We start from the raw sequence: 19584 nt of genomic DNA, 5'->3' as shown, positions 1-19584 counted from the left end.
GCCGGCCAAATTCTGCAGGGGAAGCAGAGGTAGAGGGTGAAAACGGGGGGGGGGGGGGGGGGGGGGGGGGGTAGCCAAGAGGGTCAGGAAGTAGGTCAGGTGGTGTTGTTTTCCAATTTTGAAACCAAGTCAGTTCATTTGGACCCTTTGAAAGGCCCACTCAACACCCCTGGGTTGGACTCCCTCCCGAGAGGTTGCAATGAGAGAAGTTGTTTCTCCTAATGGGTCAATGAGTGCCTGTTAACTGGCACTCCTTGGGCAGGAACCAGGGGGAGGAGATAGATGGATCTCCCAGGAAAGAGCACTGGTGGGATGCAGGAGAGTAATTCTGATCTTCACTTTGTGGTTAACTATCAACATAGCTTGTGGGCTAGTCACTTAATTTCACAAGCCCTCAGTTTCTCCATGTGTAAAATGAAGGCGTAGACCTGATGATCTTGTTCGTTTTTCACAATTCAAAAACCAAAAACAGGTCATGGTACCAGATACCCAGATAGTCTCCTCGAAGAGCCCTTGCTTTGCCATGTGGCCTGGCCCACTTCCCCACAGGGCCCCTGGAAACTCAGCTTGTTCAGGGCCCCTGGAAACTCAGCCATGTGTAGACATGGTTACCAACCAGACATAAATGCAAGTGGTCAGGCCTGGGTTAGGTTAACATTCCTCTCATTTCTTGCTGGAGGCCTATCAAGGCAACTCAGCTTCTCCTCTCAGACTAAATGGCAGGGAATTTAAAATCAGACTGTCCCTGTGCAGGTGTCCAAGTATTTCTGCGTTGTCGCATTTCTGCTAGGGTTACAGAGTTACCTCAGTTGTGTGGGTCTCTAAGAAAAGGATCTCAGTCTTGGTGACAAACCAACTTCTGAAATGGCTAAGACGAGAACAAGTGCAAAAATGGATTCTCAGGTTTCTTGTTGAAAAACACAATGACTAAATCTGTAGTTAATTTTGCCCTATACTCTCAATACCCTGTATAATATACACAGTCAACTGAAGACGTGCCTGTTTTTTAAGTCCAGTCTTTGCACTTTTGCTGGTTCATTTTGTGTCATTAATTCTGTTTGGGGCTGGAGAGAATGACATGCCTGTGTAGATGGACTCAGGCTAGGCAAGGCATCCACAGCAGCCTCCCTTTGCAGGCCTGGTAACAACATAGCTTAACAACAGAGCATAAGAGCTTCCATGAGCAATATGCCATTGTTACCCACCATGCTTCTCATGAAAGGAAACCTTGTGCTGACTGCCCTGGCTGTTCTTGGCAATGTGAATCTATATAAGGAGAACAGGATGTATTTTACACTTGGGACCTGCTATCCTAGAGTATAACAACAACACTTTTAAGTGCTCTTAATATTAAGCTAATGGAAAACATACTCTGTTTACTCACCATCAAAGTCTGTTTTTCTTCTCTCCCTCCTCCCCCAATCATCACAAACTCCAGGCCTCTAGAACACGCTGGGTATCTCCTGCTCCATCTATCCTACCCTCTGTCTCAAGGTTGACCTCTACATGCTTGGTTAGCTCAAGGTGGACTTGAAAAAACTAGGAATTTACCACACAAACCATATAATCCCCAGGTTGCACAAACCAAACATTTCCTTTTTCACCAAAGTCTCAGAGCTAGAAATGCTTGATTTATTGCTAGTATTATGTTTATTAGTGTGAGAAGTCATTTCTCCTCACCAGAGTGCAACAAAATGCAGTAGAAGGGAGAAGGTGGGCCACTTTTTCTGGGTGCTGCTATTATCAGAACGCTGGTCTATCCTTGTTATTTAATAGTGGGATTCCTCACCCTGAAGATGGGGACTTGGCCAAAGTTATCGTAACCCCAGAAGTCTAGTATTTATTCTCCATTACTTTGTGTTGTAAGAAGCCATGTCTATATGGGGTATTTTGCTGATGGGATTCAAGAGTGTGGCCCAACCAAGTCCCGAATGTCTAAGATTTCCCTGTCTTTGGAGGTGCTATCTGAAGTACATATTGTTTTTTGCTTGGGCGTGTCAAGTAAAGTAAATGTATGCATGTAAACCAGCCTTGCAGATAAATCCCTCCATTTTACCAGTCTACCCCATAATATTGCCAATTTCCCCCTTGCTATTTACATATCTCTTATTATAAGACAATAAACAATAACAATCAAGCAAATGAACCAAAGACTCCCCCACCCCCGCCAAAAACAAACCCCTTCTGTTTTGTTGAAAAAGACTAAAATCAAAAACAAAACAAAATTGTGGAAATAACTTCATCACAGTTTTTTTGGGTTTTGTTTTGGTTTTTTTTATTTTTATTTTTTGATATAGGCCTTGAGCCTGTTAACTATCTGCAAGGCTGTTGTAATGATGTTAATCTGTTTTAATGGAATTGAAATGTGATATCCTGTGGTTTACGATGCACATTGTTTATAGCTTTGGTGCTTGATTTTGGGTTTCTTTCACAGATAAACTTCTGCACTGGAGGGGCCTCTCCTCCCCTCGTTCTGCACATGGAGCTCTAATCCCCACGCCCGGGATGAGTGCAGAATATACCCCGCAGGGTATTTGTAAGTTGAGCATTATTTCTTCTACAAATGTCCATGTGTATAGAGATGAGAGTTTCTGGAAATCACCCTTACTTTTTAAGTACTGAAAGGAGTTACTTCCAAAATAGATTGGCATCCACATATGTATTATTCCATTACTCACTTGGCACCCTCTCCCTGCTCCACTCAACCCCCTCCTCTTTTTCCCTCCCCTTTTTTGTGTCATTCCCATGGAGCTGACAGTAGCTCATCCCTGTGGGTCTCCTCCCCAGGGTCTTACCTGGCTCCACAGCTGGTGACCATAGATCTCTGTGTGTCCAGGGCCCATTTTATTGCTGGACATTCACTTCCATGGCCTCATTTAGGACTTTGAGTTTATTCCATGGCATACCTGTTAGCAGAGGCCAGAATCAAAAGAGGTCAGTTTAGAGTTACTCTACAGTTATTCTCATGCATGTTATAGATGCATTTACATGTGTATTTAAACATGGTATATTTGTATATATACATGGCGCATTATATATGTGCACACACAGAACGATTTCTACGTGTTTTTCTCCTAGTTTTAGAGAAAAATGCACAGCATTGTTGCTTAAATTCAAAGATACCACTACCACCGCCATCACCACCATTAACACCATTAACACCATCCGCTTATGTGTGCAAACCGACTTTTATCTTTTTGTGAAATTCAGATTTATATGTTTATGAAAATGTTTTTGAAAGATGTTGTTCTAGAAGGTAATACAGTTTGCTTTTCTGTGTAGTAATAAATGATATGAGTCATGCATGGCTAAAAAGTTGGGTGGGGGTAGGGGTGGATTCTGCCCCAAACACAAAAAAGCACGTTCAAGGAAAAAAAAAAAAAAGAAGTGTGACACCTACCTCATTTTTATTTAAGGAATTAATTTTTATTTTGAAAGTCAGTGAAAGGTTACCTGTTGTGGAAAGAAGAAAAGAAAGAACATAAAAAAGAGCATAATGGTGGGGAGTTCAGCCATACAGGGGACCTGGTTTTAGATGGGAGAGATAAAGTACACCCAGCCACCTTGTGAATGGTGTCTGCCTGCAGGGCAGAGCATGCGCCCTGAGACCAAATTTGAAGCCAGTTGTTTATTTTGTTAACTCCTAGGTAATCCTAGGTAACAAAGAGTTATTGTGTGAATTTCACAAGTCCTCAAGTCCTGAGGGCTGGGCGGTGCAGGGGTTAAAAGCACCTCTTCTGCCATCCCCTCCCCAACACGAAGCTGGGCCTAAGCCTGGGTTAGGTCACCGATTGCAGAGTTTAGGGGGTTGGACTCACGGTTTCGAGTCCCTACATGCTGGCTGGGTGGGGAGAGCTCTCCTCCTTTTGCTGGGGGTGCCTGGGGCCCCACACTGGGCTGTGGGAACAGAGCCACCCCCTTGGAGGGAAGGGATGAGAAGGGAGTAGGGCAGCAGAGAGGAGGGTGGAGCTGAGTGGCCGAGGGCTGCTGGCCTGGGAATCAGTTCAAGGTCTCTCCCTCTTCCGCTGACCCTCCTGAGGGCAGGGGTGGGAAACTAGGAGCCTGCTACAGAATCCATGTCTTCTCCCCCTCTTCCTGCAAAGGGAGGGTACCTAGTTTGCTGGTGCCCATGCTGGCAGGACCAGTTTAGGAGTGACCAGACAAGGTATGTGGAAATGGGTTGTGGAGTTCCAGAAAGCATTCAGCAGAGCTGACCCCCAGGCCACTCAACTGCCTTAAGCAGCTGCCCTTGGCTTTCAGAGCACTGAGCACTTAGCACTTCCCTGTGGCATCCCTGCTGGTGGACCACAGTCATGGGCCTTAAAATGGCCCCTCCTGCCACCCTGTAGCCAGGACCTCCCTCCCTTTGGCCTGAGGCCTGGATTCTAGATTCTGGATTCCAGCCTTCTTCTGGAAGCCTTTCTGGGTGTACAACCTGGTCAGTCATCATGCTAGGTAACTAACCAAGCCTGGGAGTAATGAAAACTCACATTCACCTTGGACCTGGTAGTTTACAAATGGCTTTTATACACGTCTGTCATTTGAACCTCACAATTCTGTAAGGTACTGTTTTTATGCTCATTTTACAGATAGGAAACCTAAGGCTCAAAGAAATTAAGTGTCTCAGAGCCCATAAGCTGGCAAATAGTAGAGCCAGGCCTCTGGTGTCAGACTTCCTTGTTTTTCTCAATCCTGAGGCTTAGATCACATGACTCTTTAGCATTGGCGACAAACTAAAAATGGGGTTATTCCTTCCCATACAACAAAATGAAATAAAATAAAAGCTGGTAGGTGAACTAATGGCTGATTTTAACTATTTGATGCCTGGAGTTCCTATGCTTGGGGCCAGGACTCAGTTTATTGCTCTAAATCAAAACAATCCCCGTGAATGCCCAATGAGGCTCTCAAATTGAGAAGTTGATTTTCGTCAGAGTAAATGAAGAATATTATTATATTTTACACGTCAATAAATCAATGTAGCCCTAATTTTGCCACGCAGGAAATCAATTCTGGTCTTTCTAAACCATCAAAGATGTTATGAACAAAGTAATTTCACAAATTATGGCAAGTAACACATTTATTGATGACTGCAGTTTAGGAATTGAGAATCTGTGCGCACTGTAATATAATATGGTGCACTGGCATGAGCTGAGTGAAATACAGATTATATGGTGAAACTGTAATGCATCATTTGCTATTAGTGGACTGGTAATAATTACCAGTTTCAAAGCAGCTCTTTTGATGTAATCTTTAGTCTCAATCGTAACAGCCCTTCTCATTGACATTATGATTACACTAGCTGCCCTCATGATCTAGAATATCTAGTTGATAGGAATACTAAAATGCGATAGTGAAAACTGTATGTTGTATGCTCATTATAAGATAAAATGCTATCTTCTCTGACCTGATGTCTGAGAGGGGAGGGTAACAGCACAGTGTGAACATAGTGTAATACTATCACATCACTGGCTCTGAAAACAAAATTTTAGGAAGTTCAGAGCAGCAAAATAAAATGGACTTTGCTTGTTTAAGCCTTTTGGAAAGGATACAGGTGAGACCCTTGATGCAGGGCTGTGCACATTTTGGCACTGATCCGTAGCCGTGGTCAGCGTGCATGCAAAACCAGATTGCTAATTATGGGTCCAGTCCTGGGATTCAGTAGGATATCATAAGCGAAAATATGATTTTAAGGCATTTGGAGTGATGAAAGTGTTAAGGACTTGTTTCAGCTGACAAATCTTCTCTTTACTTATCCAATCCGGATTGTCAGGCTAAATGTATGATAATAACACAGAGTCCTAGAGAGGCAAAGGAGAAAGCCACAGAGGGTCATGTTAGTTGGAACCAGATAGGTTTTTTTCCTGCCTATTTAGAACCCAAGTCATTGTTCAACAACAACAAAAAATTTATGAAAATACTCTCAATGATGCTTTTTATTTCCCTTTGAAGAAAGGAGGCAAACAAAAATAGGCAGATAATGTGATACTAATGTCAGCGTTTTCTTTCAAAATCTTTCTGCCTTTTTTTTTTTTTCCCCTCCCTCCACATTAGGCAAATGTTGGAAACCTAATTTTGGTATCTTATCATCTAATCTTGTTAAAGAGATTTACCCAGGAGTGGGATATATTGAGTGAGATTATAAATGCATTGTAAAGTAAATCACAAGGTCAGGGCAGGGAGTCCATTATTCAGACAAGTGCTCTGAGCAAGGCTGGCTTGTTTGGGAATGCAAGTGTTGGGGCTCCTGAGAAGACCCTGCCAGCTTTTCTTTCTGACTTGCTAAATGGAGGAATCGTCGTAATTGATTAATTCCTCATTCCCACTCTTTAGCTCCATGGTGGATTTTTTTTTTTTTTTTTGCTTTTAAAAAAGTTACTGACAAATACTAGCTGGGGCCTTAAGCGACTCCTCTAGTCCCCCCTTTTAAAAGACTGGCTAAAGTTTATTTCTCATTTGTACTTTATGCACTGGCTTTTTGAGAATCCCTGGGAAGTTCATCTATTTTTTCTCAACCTTGTCCTTTGGCCACCAATATTTGGGCCCTTTTTAATGTTGTAGTTGACTGGTAAACTGTTAGTCCCTTGGTGTGTATATATATATATTTTTTTAAATTTAGCTATCTCCAAAAATGAATGATCGTGAAGTCAAGCTGGCCCCCTCTTTGCCAAAGTGGCATTTACCACTCTCGGGTTCTTTTCAGCGAGAGAGAAATAATGTGACTTAAGCAGGGCCCCTCTCCAGACGGCTTGGCTACTGGCCAAAGAGTTGACTAGCTGAACTGTATCTTTCTGTTTCTTTCTCAACTGGAGCTGAGGCTCAGCCGAGGGCGCAGGATGTTGTATAATTTGGTTCTCGTTGTTAGCCTCTCAAAATAATGAGGAGGAGGATAGTGTAGCATTTCTCAGCCTGCTGCCCGTCATGGTGCTGGCTGCTTTAACTGTTCTTAAACTAGGATGCTGTGTCTGCTTAAGTTGGCACCAGCCGCTCCTCCTAACTTCTCCAGACTTGCATTTGTTTGACTGGGGGAACAACTCCTAAAGATTTGATACGGCCTGTTGGTTAAATCCGAATTAAATTTCTCTTTTGAGATTTTTTGCAACATCCCTTGAGATAAAAATGGGAGTCCCCATAGGGTGTTGTGGAACCAGGATTGGGACTCACTGATCCTCACACAAGGCTGGGATGTGAGAATGTTGCTAGTCTCTCTTCCTTGGAATTATTTTAGGAGTACCTTCCCATTTTTAACAATATCAACAATTAGTGTGTTTCAGGCTAAGATTAAAAGCATCTCCAGGGCCATAGAGAATTGTAACGAGTTGACCTTCTCTTTTTTGATATCCCTATGAAATGATTGCCTATTTAGAAAGTTCACCTGCCACCCAGGGGAGAATAGAACGATGGGATTTAGGAAGCAGAAAAGTTTCCCTTAGGTCACCTTGTCCAAGGCCCTCACGTAACAAATGAGGAAACAGAGGCACAGAGATGAAATAGCTTGCCCCAAACCACAGCTGGTGACAGATTGGAGAGTTCAGAAGAGGTTTGCTGAGGTTCCTTAGAATGTAGGGATCCTCATTCTCAAGCTTGAATTGGTGCAGATTTTTCTGCTTTGGAGATCGGATTTAAAATTCTTAGAACAGAATGAAATGGCAGAAAGACCGATTCGACAAATATTTATTGGGCACCAGCCACCAGATGAACCAGGCACCAATTCTAGGCACAGGGAATATTATAGATCAGTGAGGGCTTAGGCCTGTGGGGTGGAGGGCTGGGGGCAGGGAAAGCTGGAGGTGAACCATAAATAAGCAATTGCTAACGTCCTCCTCCGCGATTAAACATTGATGTTGGTGTTGTATTATTTTGCAGGTAAAGATGAGCCCAGCAGCTACACATGTACAACTTGCAAACAGCCATTCACCAGTGCATGGTTTCTCTTGCAACACGCACAGAACACTCATGGATTAAGAATCTACTTAGAAAGCGAACACGGAAGTCCCCTGACCCCGCGGGTTGGTATCCCTTCAGGACTAGGTGCAGAATGTCCTTCCCAGCCACCTCTCCATGGGATTCATATTGCAGACAATAACCCCTTTAACCTGCTAAGAATACCAGGATCAGTATCGAGAGAGGCTTCCGGCCTGGCAGAAGGGCGCTTTCCACCCACTCCCCCCCTGTTTAGTCCACCACCGAGACATCACTTGGACCCCCACCGCATAGAGCGCCTGGGGGCGGAAGAGATGGCCCTGGCCACCCATCACCCGAGTGCCTTTGACAGGGTGCTGCGGTTGAATCCAATGGCTATGGAGCCTCCCGCCATGGATTTCTCTAGGAGACTTAGAGAGCTGGCAGGGAACACGTCTAGCCCACCGCTGTCCCCAGGCCGGCCCAGCCCTATGCAAAGGTTACTGCAACCATTCCAGCCAGGTAGCAAGCCACCCTTCCTGGCGACGCCCCCCCTCCCTCCTCTGCAATCCGCCCCTCCTCCCTCCCAGCCCCCGGTCAAGTCCAAGTCATGCGAGTTCTGCGGCAAGACGTTCAAATTTCAGAGCAACCTCGTGGTGCACCGGCGCAGCCACACGGGCGAGAAGCCCTACAAGTGCAACCTGTGCGACCACGCGTGCACGCAGGCCAGCAAGCTGAAGCGCCACATGAAGACGCACATGCACAAGTCATCCCCCATGACGGTCAAGTCCGACGACGGCCTCTCCACCGCCAGCTCCCCGGAACCCGGCACCAGCGACCTGGTGGGCAGCGCCAGCAGCGCGCTCAAGTCTGTGGTGGCCAAGTTCAAGAGCGAGAACGACCCCAACCTGATCCCGGAGAATGGGGACGAGGAGGAAGAGGAGGACGACGAGGAAGAGGAAGAAGAGGAGGAAGAGGAGGAGGAGGAGCTGACGGAGAGCGAGAGGGTGGACTACGGCTTCGGGCTGAGCCTGGAGGCGGCGCGCCACCACGAGAACAGCTCGCGGGGCGCGGTGGTGGGCGTGGGCGACGAGGGCCGCGCCCTGCCTGATGTCATGCAGGGCATGGTGCTCAGCTCCATGCAGCACTTCAGCGAGGCCTTCCACCAGGTCCTAGGCGAGAAACACAAGCGCGGCCACCTGGCCGAGGCCGAGGGCCACAGGGACACTTGCGACGAAGACTCGGTGGCCGGCGAGTCGGACCGCATAGACGATGGCACTGTTAACGGCCGCGGCTGCTCCCCGGGCGAGTCGGCCTCGGGGGGCCTGTCCAAAAAGCTGCTGCTGGGCAGCCCCAGCTCGCTGAGCCCCTTCTCCAAGCGCATCAAGCTCGAGAAGGAGTTCGACTTGCCCCCGGCCGCGATGCCCAACACGGAGAACGTGTACTCGCAGTGGCTCGCTGGCTACGCGGCCTCCAGGCAGCTCAAAGATCCCTTCCTTAGCTTCGGAGACTCCAGACAATCGCCTTTCGCCTCCTCGTCGGAGCACTCCTCGGAGAACGGGAGCTTGCGCTTCTCCACGCCGCCCGGGGAGCTGGACGGAGGGATCTCGGGGCGCAGCGGCACGGGAAGTGGAGGGAGCACGCCCCATATTAGTGGTCCGGGCCCGGGCAGGCCCAGCTCAAAAGAGGGCAGACGCAGCGACACTTGTGAGTACTGTGGGAAAGTCTTCAAGAACTGTAGCAATCTCACTGTCCACAGGAGAAGCCACACGGGCGAAAGGCCTTATAAATGCGAGCTGTGCAACTATGCCTGTGCCCAGAGTAGCAAGCTCACCAGGCACATGAAAACGCATGGCCAGGTGGGGAAGGACGTTTACAAATGTGAAATTTGTAAGATGCCTTTTAGCGTGTACAGTACCCTGGAGAAACACATGAAAAAATGGCACAGTGATCGAGTGTTGAATAATGATATAAAAACTGAATAGAGGTATATTAATACCCCTCCCTCACTCCCACCTGACACCTCCTTTTTTCACCACCCCCCCCTTCCCCATCGCCCTCCAGCCCCACTCCCTGTAGGATTTTTTTCTAGTCCCATGTGATTAAACAAACAAACAAACAGAAGTAACGGAAGCTAAGAATATGAGAGTGCTTGTCACCAGCACACCTGTTTTTTTTTTTTCTTTTTCTTTTTTTCTTTTTCTTTTTTTCCTTTATGTTCTCACCGTTTGAATGCATGATCTGTATGGGGCAATACTATTGCATTTTACGCAAACTTTGAGCCTTTCTCTTGTGCAATAATTTACATGTTGTGTATGTTTTTTTTTTTTAAACTTAGACAGCATGTATGGTATGTTATGGCTATTTTAAATTGTCCCCGATTCGTTGCTGAGCAAACATGTTGCTGTTTCCAGTTCCGTTCTGAGAGAAAAAGAGAGAGAGAGAGAAAAAGACCATGCTGCATACATTCTGTAATACATATCATGTACAGTTTTATTTTATAACGTGAGGAGGAAAAACAGTCTTTGGGTTAACCCTCTAAAGACAGAATAGACAGCACTGAAAGAAAATCTCTATGAGCTAAATGTCTGTCTCTAGAGGGTTAAATGTATCAATTGGAGAGGAAAAAAAAGGCCTTGAATTGACAAATTTTAACAGAAAAACAAAACAAGTTTATTCTATCATTTGGTTTTAAAATATGAGTGCCTTGGATCTATTAAAACCACGTTGATGGTTCTTTCTACTTGTTATAAACTTGTAGCTTAATTCAGCATTGGGTGAGGTAAGAAATCTTAGGACCTAGCATATAATTCTATATTGTATTTCTCACAACAATGGCTACCTAAAAATATGACCCACTATGTCCTAGTTAATCATCATTTTCCCTTTAGTTTAATCTTAAAAGCAAAACTGATTATACCAGTATAAACGCTATTTTGCTCCTGGTGAGAGCTTAAAAGAAATGGGCTGTTTTGCCCAAAGTTTTATTTTTTTTTTTAAATGATGATTAAATTGAATGTGCAACGTGCAAAAGCCCCAGAATACAATTAAATACATTAGTAAGGAATTCATTTTATGAAGATAACTTAAATAATGTCTGTTCAAAAAATTCTGGCACCAAAAGAAATAGATCCAGATCTACTTGGTTGTCAAAGGGACAATCAAATGATAAACTTTAAGACCTCGTAGACCATATTAAAAAGAAGAGACTGACAATAAGGTTTGGCAGGAGGGTAACAGAGGAAGAAAATACCTGATCTTTTAGCACAACGTGGTACTATTTGCCATTTTAAACTAGAACAGGTGTATAAGCTAATACTGATACAATGATGATTAACTATGAATTCTTAAGACTTGTGTTTAAATGTGACATTCTTAAAAAAGAAGAGAAAGAATTTTAAGAGTAGCAGTATATATGTCTGTGCTCCCTAAAAGTTGTACTTCATTTCTTTTCCATACACTGTGTGCTATTTGTGTTAACATGGAAGAGGATTCATTGTTTTTATTTTATTTTTTTAATTTTTTCTTTTTTATTAAGCTAGCATCTGCCCCAGTTGGTGTTCAAATAGCACTTGACTCTGCCTGTAATATCTGTATCTTTTCTCTAATCAGAGATACAGAGGTTGAGTATAAAATAAACCTGCTCAGATAGGACAATTAAGTGCACTGTACAATTTTCCCAGTTTACAGGTCTATACTTAAGGGAAAAGTTGCAAGAATGCTGAAAAAAAAAAATTGAACACAATCTCATTGATGAGCATTTTTAAAAAAAAAAAACTAAAAAAAAAAAAAAACTTTGCCAGCCATTTACTTGACTAATGAGCTTACTTACTCGGACTCAACATTGCAAGCGCTGTGAATGGAAAACAGAATACACTTAACATAGAAATGAATGATTGCTTTCGCTTCTACAGTGCAAGGATTTTTTTGTACAAAACTTTTTTAAATATAAATGTTAAGAAAAAAAATTTTTTTAAAAAACACTTCATTATGTTTAGGGGGGAACTGCATTTTAGGGTTCCATTGTCTTGGTGGTGTTACAAGACTTGTTATCCATTTAAAAATGGTAGTGGAAATTCTATGCCTTGGATACACACCGCTCTTCAGGTTGTAAAAAAAAAAAAAAAAACATACATTGGGGAAAGGTTTAAGATTATATAGTACTTAAATATAGGAAAATGCACACTCATGTTGATTCCTATGCTAAAACACATTTATGGTCTTTTTTCTGTATTTCTAGAATGGTATTTGAATTAAATGTTCATCTAGTGTTAGGCACTATAGTATTTATATTGAAGCTTGTATTTTTAATTGTTGCTTGTTCTCTTAAAAGGTATCAATGTACCTTTTTTGGTAGTGGAAAAAAAAAAAAAGACAGGCTGCCACAGTATATTTTTTTAATTTGGCAGGATAATATAGTGCAAATTATTTGTATGCTTCAAAAAAAAAAAAAAGAGAGACAAACAAAAAAGTGTGACATTGTACAGATGAGAAGCCATATAATGGCGGTTTGGGGGAGCCTGCTAGAATGTCACACGGATGGCTGTCATAGGGGTTGTACATATCCTTTTTCGTTCCTTTTTCCTGCTGCCATACTGTATGCAGTACTGCAAGCTAATAACGTTGGTTTGTTATGTAGTGTGCTTTTTGTCCCTTTCCTTCTATCACCCTACATTCCAGCATCTTACCTTCATATGCAGTAAAAGAAAGAAAGAAAAAAAAGGAAAAAAAAAACAAAAACAATGTTTTGCAGTTTTTTTCATTGCCAAAAACTAAATGGTGCTTTATATTTAGATTGGAAAGAATTTCATATGCAAAGCATATTAAAGAGAAAGCCCGCTTTAGTCAATACTTTTTTGTAAATGGCAATGCAGAATATTTTGTTATTGGCCTTTTCTATTCCTGTAATGAAAGCTGTTTGTCGTAACTTGAAATTTTATCTTTTACTATGGGAGTCACTATTTATTATTGCTTATGTGCCCTGTTCAAAACAGAGGCACTTAATTTGATCTTTTATTTTTCTTTGTTTTTATTTTTTTTTTATTTGGATGACCAAAGGTCATTACAACCTGGCTTTTTATTGTATTTGTTTCTGGTCTTTGTTAAGTTCTATTGGAAAAACCACTGTCTGTGTTTTTTTGGCAGTTGTCTGCATTAACCTGTTCATACACCCATTTTGTCCCTTTATTGAAAAAAATAAAAAAAATTAAAGTACACAATGTAAGCTTCTTGTGTCCTCATTTGACACACTCTGTAAATTACTTTCAAGAAAATAACAGGTTTTAAGAGAAGGCCAGTCAGTCTTTTTCAGGATTATTTCTATGGGCATTTTGATGCGTGCATTATACCCTAAAGGAACATAAAGTGCTTACTATATTAAAATAGACATATCTCAAAACATGGAAATAGTTTTTAGATTTTATAGTTCTAGAATAATTTTCAAGAAATGGAAAGTGTTTTCAGTCTGATGTTAAAAACTTTCCCTTCATGTCTTAACAATAATCCATCCAGATATAAATGAAAAATTGACTGGTAATAGCATCTTAAACTTTTATTTCCTTTGGATTTTTTGCTGTTCTTGTTGTCTGAAAGTTCTTTTCTATTCTCCCTCCCCTGCCCTATCTTAGAACATAGTGTAAAAAAAGATTTTTTAAAAAGTTAGCTCTTTCATTTCCATATGAGTCTTTCTTCATACCAAAAATAACATCACCCTCCCCCCCATAAATATCCAGAAACAAAGGCATCATGTTAACGAGAGAAAGAGAGAGAGAGAGAGAGAGAGAGAGAGAGAGAAGTAACCAGTAGTTCAGCCAGATGTGGCAAATCTGTGGAATCAGCCACTGATTTCCTGAGATCTATGGTGGTTTGCCTTGTGATCCTGTGATCTTAGGGACCAGAGATGGGACAGATCTTTTAGAACTTTTTATAGTGTTTTCCTGACTGGTAGCAAATGAGAGGGGGGGAATATGCTTCAGTGATCTTTTGCCCAACCAACAGATTTATGAAATGAAACATAGCCTTTGAAAAGCAAGTTAGGTCCATTATAAAAACCCCTCCTTAGAAATCTGTGTTGTCAGTTTTACAAATACTGCATGCTGCAGCATCTATTTGCTTTATTAAAACACATACTTCTGTGATACTGTCTCCCTGTTCCCAGTGTAGATGAATGGATACAACGTTGTTCTTCTTTTTGTAAAAACCAAAACAAAAGCCGTTCTGTTGTCTTCTTGTGGTAGCATTTTCGTTGCTCAGTTCTTATGCCCTGGTGCCTGTGAGGTGGCCTTTTCATGTAATGCCTTTTATCTGAGACAGGAATAGTTTTATCCTTCTAAAATACACAGAAAGTAGGTGTATTTTTTTTAAAGCCAGTTTGGGTGGGAAGCAGAGAGTGGAGGCAGAGAGGAATCCCGTGAGAGAAGATTTGGGGTTGGGTACAGGGGCTGGGATCAGATGGATATATCTTGCAGAACTTGATAATTGGCAGTGACCTGAGAGGAGATATTTGTGTTTTGAATTAGGTTACTTCACAACTGAATCCAGAATGCTATTCAAGATAGAAATATTCTCCAGTGCCATGCCAGTTTGCGATGTGGTGACTTCTGCTCCACCGTATTAAATGTCCATAAAACCACTGTGTGTCCCTATTACTCTTTTATTAGGAGCTATGAGTGCAGCTGTGCAAGTTTTATATACAGTGTTCATTTTAATTTTTCAATATATGATGCTCTTAGCATAATTAGGTTTTGCATCCTGACAGACAGAATTAATGGTAGATACTGTATACTTACTTGTATGTTCAAATTTCTTAAATCAAATGGGGAATGGGGAGGGGTGCAAACATGTGGTGATAAATCACAGATTATGTTTGATTTACATGGTCCCAAAGTTAAATAAATTTATCGGGAGACACGTTCTTCAGGGTACTCAGTCTCCTGGCTTATTGAAGCCCTCTTATAAAATATGATTTCTGAAGCTGAGTGAACAATACGAGCATGAAAATCTAGGCAATAAAAATATAACTTATAACTGACATCTGTATCTGGAACCCCCGAATTAAAAAATCTTAATGCAAAATAACAAAAAACATTTCCAACAGAGGATGAATTCGAGATTTTTTTTAAATGAGGAAATGCTAAGGATATTAACAGTTTTCAGAATTCTCAAGTTTATGCGACACCCAGATGTGTTGATGCAATGTGCTTTACCCACCTGAACTCTTAACGCGTCAATGTTCCTTTTTATCTTCATTTTGAGAACAGCTTCATAATAAACAGGAGTACAGCAAATACTATTTCTCACAGATTTTAACTTAGAAACCCTCCCAGTGCGTGGGCTCTCCCCATCCTGAGACCATTTCCTATCTTCTCTTTGTTTAGGACCCTACAAAAGGACCGAAGCCAAATCATTGCAAAGGTGGCTAAGAAGTGGGGTGAACACTTGTTTCTTCATTTGTACCAGCCATGGCAGGAAGTGTGGAGTAGTTGAGTTTTTCCCAGGGCATTCTGTGCTAGAACTGTTTATTTAAATACCATTTTTGTGTGTGTAATAAGTCCATACTGTATACGTTCATAATGCTGGAAGTGAGGATTTGAAAGGCAGTGGCAGTGGGAGTTAGATATCGTTTCATTTGGAGAAATAAGGAAATGAGGAGGTTTATTCACAGACACTAAAAGTTTGTTCAAAGGTGCTGGGATATTTCAGGCTTTCCTGAAAAGGAGTTGAGGAGCCTCAGGCCCCATCCTGTCCTGCTTCGAACACTGTACTCTCAGAGTGAGAGGGAGGAAATACGGTGTTTTCTTTCTTTCTTTCTTTCTTTCTTTCTTTCTTTCTTTCTACCTCTTTCCCCTGCTCCGCGTGTGCACACACTAACATGAGTTCTTAGGACTGTGTTGTAGTCGTGTTCTCTTCATTAAGATTCTGTTACTCCATCGTCCCTGGGCCTAGTGTGTTCAAGAATGTACCCATCCCATTCTCTTTTCTTTTTCAGACAACTTCCCATTTAAAAAAAAAAAAAAAAAAGAGAGAAAGAAACGAAAGAAATGTGGGAATTTTGCCAGTGTGAGGATGGGATTGGCAGTGTTCTTTAAACCTGCTTGGAAAAATATTTTTTAAAAGACCGTTAACTTTTAACAGGCACGAGGCACTTAGCAAATTTTCCTAAGTGTCTCCTAAGGCCCTGCCGCTTTCCCAATTAAAACTAAATGAACCCATGTTTAGAGCAACGGACATCAGAACACACAGCCAGAATTGGGATTCTGGACGTTTATTCCAGGGCTGCTCTAGCTACAAATTGTAGACATGGGTTGTTGGGTGTGCACTTTTCCTTGCTGTCATCTTGTTATCCCATTAGCCCTCTGTTTCATTGAGTAAAACACATGGCCAGTGAATCAGCCTTTAGGGGGGATGGGTCTGTTTCTCTCTCTCTCTCTATTTCCCAGTGTCATCTGTGGTCATGGGAAGCGATTAATTCCTCCCTTCCAAAAGGGGAAAGGAGATCAGTACAGTTCACCTGGGTCATTTGTACTCAAGATCCTAAACTCGCCTGAACAACTCCAACGGTTGATCCAAATACTGTTTTTCCTTTCTGTAAAGTGGCAAAGACTACTTAAAGGGAGCATATATATTAGGTCCTTGTGATTCAGCAGAAAGGGCAAATTAAGCGATTTCCCCAATGTCTCTCCTCTAACGCAGGACACCCCCCTCCCCCCCCCCCCCAAACCCACAGGGGGCTGTGCTTCTCAATAACGTAGAGCGTGGTACATGCCCAGGCCGTATCTTGTCAGTAGAGCTTTCAATACTGGCAGCAGGTCTGACAAAGGGGTTCGATGGGGGTATCAGCCAGAGGGGCCTCCACGACAGTGGCAGGGCTGGACTGGGAACGGGGTTCCCCAGAGCCCACCTGGACACAGGAGGCCCCTCAGCCCTGGTCTCCACTGCGCAGGGGGCATTCGAGAGAGCAGCTGAGCTCCAGACCCTGGGCCTCCTGCGGCGCCAAGTCGGGGGAGAGGAGGCCCCAGGCCCCTGCTTCGGGTCGCCATGGCAACGAGCCCTGGAATGCCACAGTGGTAGCCCTCTTCCTCGGCACATCCGGACTCCCAGTTCTGCTGCTTCAAGTCAATGTAACACAGCAAAGGGAGGAACCCCGGAGGAGAATAACCACTCCCTTCTTCCCTTCACCATTGCCTTCCCCCTTTACCAAAAAGAAAAAAAAAAAAAAAAAGAAAAGAAAAGAAAACTGCATGTTTGAAAGAAACTACAGGCAGTTTTTGGTGCAATTTGGGAGCAACTATTTTGGGTTCTGGTTTCCTCTTCAGGGATGTGTTCGCCTCTTGTAAATCGTTGGCTGCTTTGACGTTGAACTTGATGACATTTCATGTTTTCGTTGTGCTGCTTTTACATCAATTTTGAGTTTTTGTTTCTTTATAATTTTATTATTATTTTAAGGAAATGTCCCCCTTCCCTCCTCCCTCCCCTGTTCTCCTCAACCAAAGGACTGTTTCCTACTCAGTTTTCTCAGTCATAAGGGAAAGTGTTTCCTTCCAGGTGTGTCCCAAGTTTATTAGGACTACCATACGATTGGGATCGGGTAGCGGGTCTGGGTCCTCTGTGGGGAAGGCAGGGAGGGAGGCATGGGAAAGGTACTCAGGGGGCAGAGATTTGGGGGGAGGGGATAGAGTTTGAAATCATGTTTAAAGATGCCAGTGGCTCAACCTGTGGTTGATTTAAGTTATAATTTTAAAGAGCTAGTTAGAGAACAGAAAATCACTGGGCCGAGTCACACCTGTACTTTTTTTTTTTCCCCTTCCTCTGTCTCCAACCTTCTTCTAGGTTCTTCACACACCCCCATTCGGCGTAGTACCCAGAGAGCTCAAGATGTGTGGCAGTTTTCGGATGGAAGCTCGAGAGCCCTTAAGTTCTGAGAAAATTTGAAGTCCCCAGGGGCGGGGTGGACGCGTGCTGCCCAGCCGACATCTGCGTGGCCTGTCATCCTGCTAGTTTGTGATGTTTTCCGACAGTAGCCTCCAAGAAGCCGTTGTGCGAAGACAGAGTCCTGCAGAGTCCTTCCTGCCCAGGCCTGCAGTGCCATTTTATTTATATTTTTTAAAAAAAAGTAAAAGCAAAAAAACAGACCCACATTGGAACGGTGAATCAGTCCCATATAGAGGGCCCATGGACCATCGCTGTCCTGAGTGACGTCCTGGCCCTTTTGAAACCAGCCAACCTAATTACCTGTATTGTGGAATCGAGCATGAGTCCCCCAACCCCTTGTTTCTATACATTCTATGTTGTCTTTTAAAAAGTGTGCTTAACATTGACACAATAAATGTTGGAGCTTTAGGTGGTGTTTGCTTGTTCTTTAATTATTGATGCTTATAAGACAATGCAGCTGCTTATGACTTTGTATTTCTGTACCCGTTTCCTGCAGACATCCATGGGGTGGGTAGGAGGAACAGATTTGAGGAATGGGTAGGAGGTGTAGGAGGGGAAGGAGGTTACTGCTTATCAGATGGCATAAATTTTCAAGGAGAATCAACATGCAAAACTTGGGAATAAATCATAGCAATATCATAATTAATGTAGTAGTAGTGCTGCTGTTTATTAATGCTGAAGTGTGGTTTTCCTAACTGTCTGACTTATAATTTGCATACCATTAAATAATGCATAATATGGCACGCTGAATTCTGTTTTTCAAATATATGCTTTTGGTGGCTACCATGCAGGATTTGAATTTGTCTTTTAATTTAGCTCAAGAAAGATAACGTCACTGGGTTAGTGGTAAATCCCAAAGAAGGTGATAAATGTCAGTAGCGGCTTATTAAATATTCCAATTTTAGGTTCCCAAACCTTTGGCAAATATATCTTAATACAGACAAACAAACACACATAAAACTTCTTTATTACTTACATTAACTAACACCAGGAAATTTGGGGCAGATTTTATAAGGGGGAAAATTGTAGGGGGAAAGAGGTTCACATCAGAACACACGATTATAATCGTGACGTCCATTGCTTGGAAATTAGTGACACGAATAAGTTAGGTCTACAAACAGGTGATAAAAATCCCTTCTGGTCCAGTTAATTTGCAAAGAACTTTTCTCAATTTGGTGTTTCCTATTGCCTGGAGAACGAGAAGAGAGCTAGAAACAATATAGCATATTAAAATAGGTTTATAAATAATAGAACTCAGACACCTGTGTATTATAGATTTACATATTGGCTGTGAACGTAAGTGAGGAAAATCTTACCCACTCACCACCCTCTGGCTAGATTGCCTAGCCTCATGAGAAGATAGCAAGATAATTGGCATCTGGATTCTTTCCTGCTTATTCATCATAAATAATGACTTCTTACAGTACTCTATTGCCTTATACTTTATATAGTGCTTTCATGTACCTTATTTCATCTGATCCTCGTTGGGACAGACCTCACAACTTGCACTCTGTGGGTGAGAAGATCGAGGCCAGGACAATCAGGGAGGAGAGGAGGGAAGCCAGGTGTTCTGGTGTCTAGTCCAGAACTGATTTCACTGAACTCTATAACTTATCAAAGAGCGTGTCTCTCCCTGTGTTAGCACACAAGCCATAGATGTTCATGAACATACCCAAGTATGGCTTACACACACACACACACACACACACACACACACACACATCAAGGATGTCCATAGGTAAGGGCACACAAAGT

General features: G+C 42.7%; 1 protein-coding gene across 10 annotated transcripts in view; it reads left to right on the top strand.

The window, feature by feature from the left end:
* BCL11A (BCL11 transcription factor A) overlaps nucleotides 1-18617 on the top strand; it is a 100938-nt gene extending 82321 nt beyond the window's left edge. For 3 of the 10 annotated variants that reach the window (XM_019428745.2, XM_019428807.2, XM_019429022.2), the window contains exons 3-4: nucleotides 2435-2536; nucleotides 7864-13118. In XM_019428745.2, coding sequence (XP_019284290.1) covers nucleotides 2435-2536; nucleotides 7864-9884 — 2123 coding nt within the window. In that variant the 3' untranslated portion in view covers nucleotides 9885-13118. Of the gene's footprint in view, nucleotides 1-2434; nucleotides 2537-7863; nucleotides 13119-17727 lie in introns of those variants that run through there. The other 7 variants (XM_019428878.2, XM_019429095.2, XM_019429247.2 and 4 more) reach the window with 7 other exon arrangements.
* The last annotated feature ends 967 nt before the right edge of the window (nucleotides 18618-19584 follow it).

This window comes from Panthera pardus, unplaced genomic scaffold (assembly GCF_024362965.1).
Source record: "Panthera pardus isolate Hobbes unplaced genomic scaffold, ASM2436296v1 HiC_scaffold_25, whole genome shotgun sequence".
Taxonomy (NCBI): Eukaryota; Metazoa; Chordata; class Mammalia; order Carnivora; family Felidae; genus Panthera; species Panthera pardus.
This window is presented reverse-complemented; position numbering and strand designations above follow the sequence as displayed.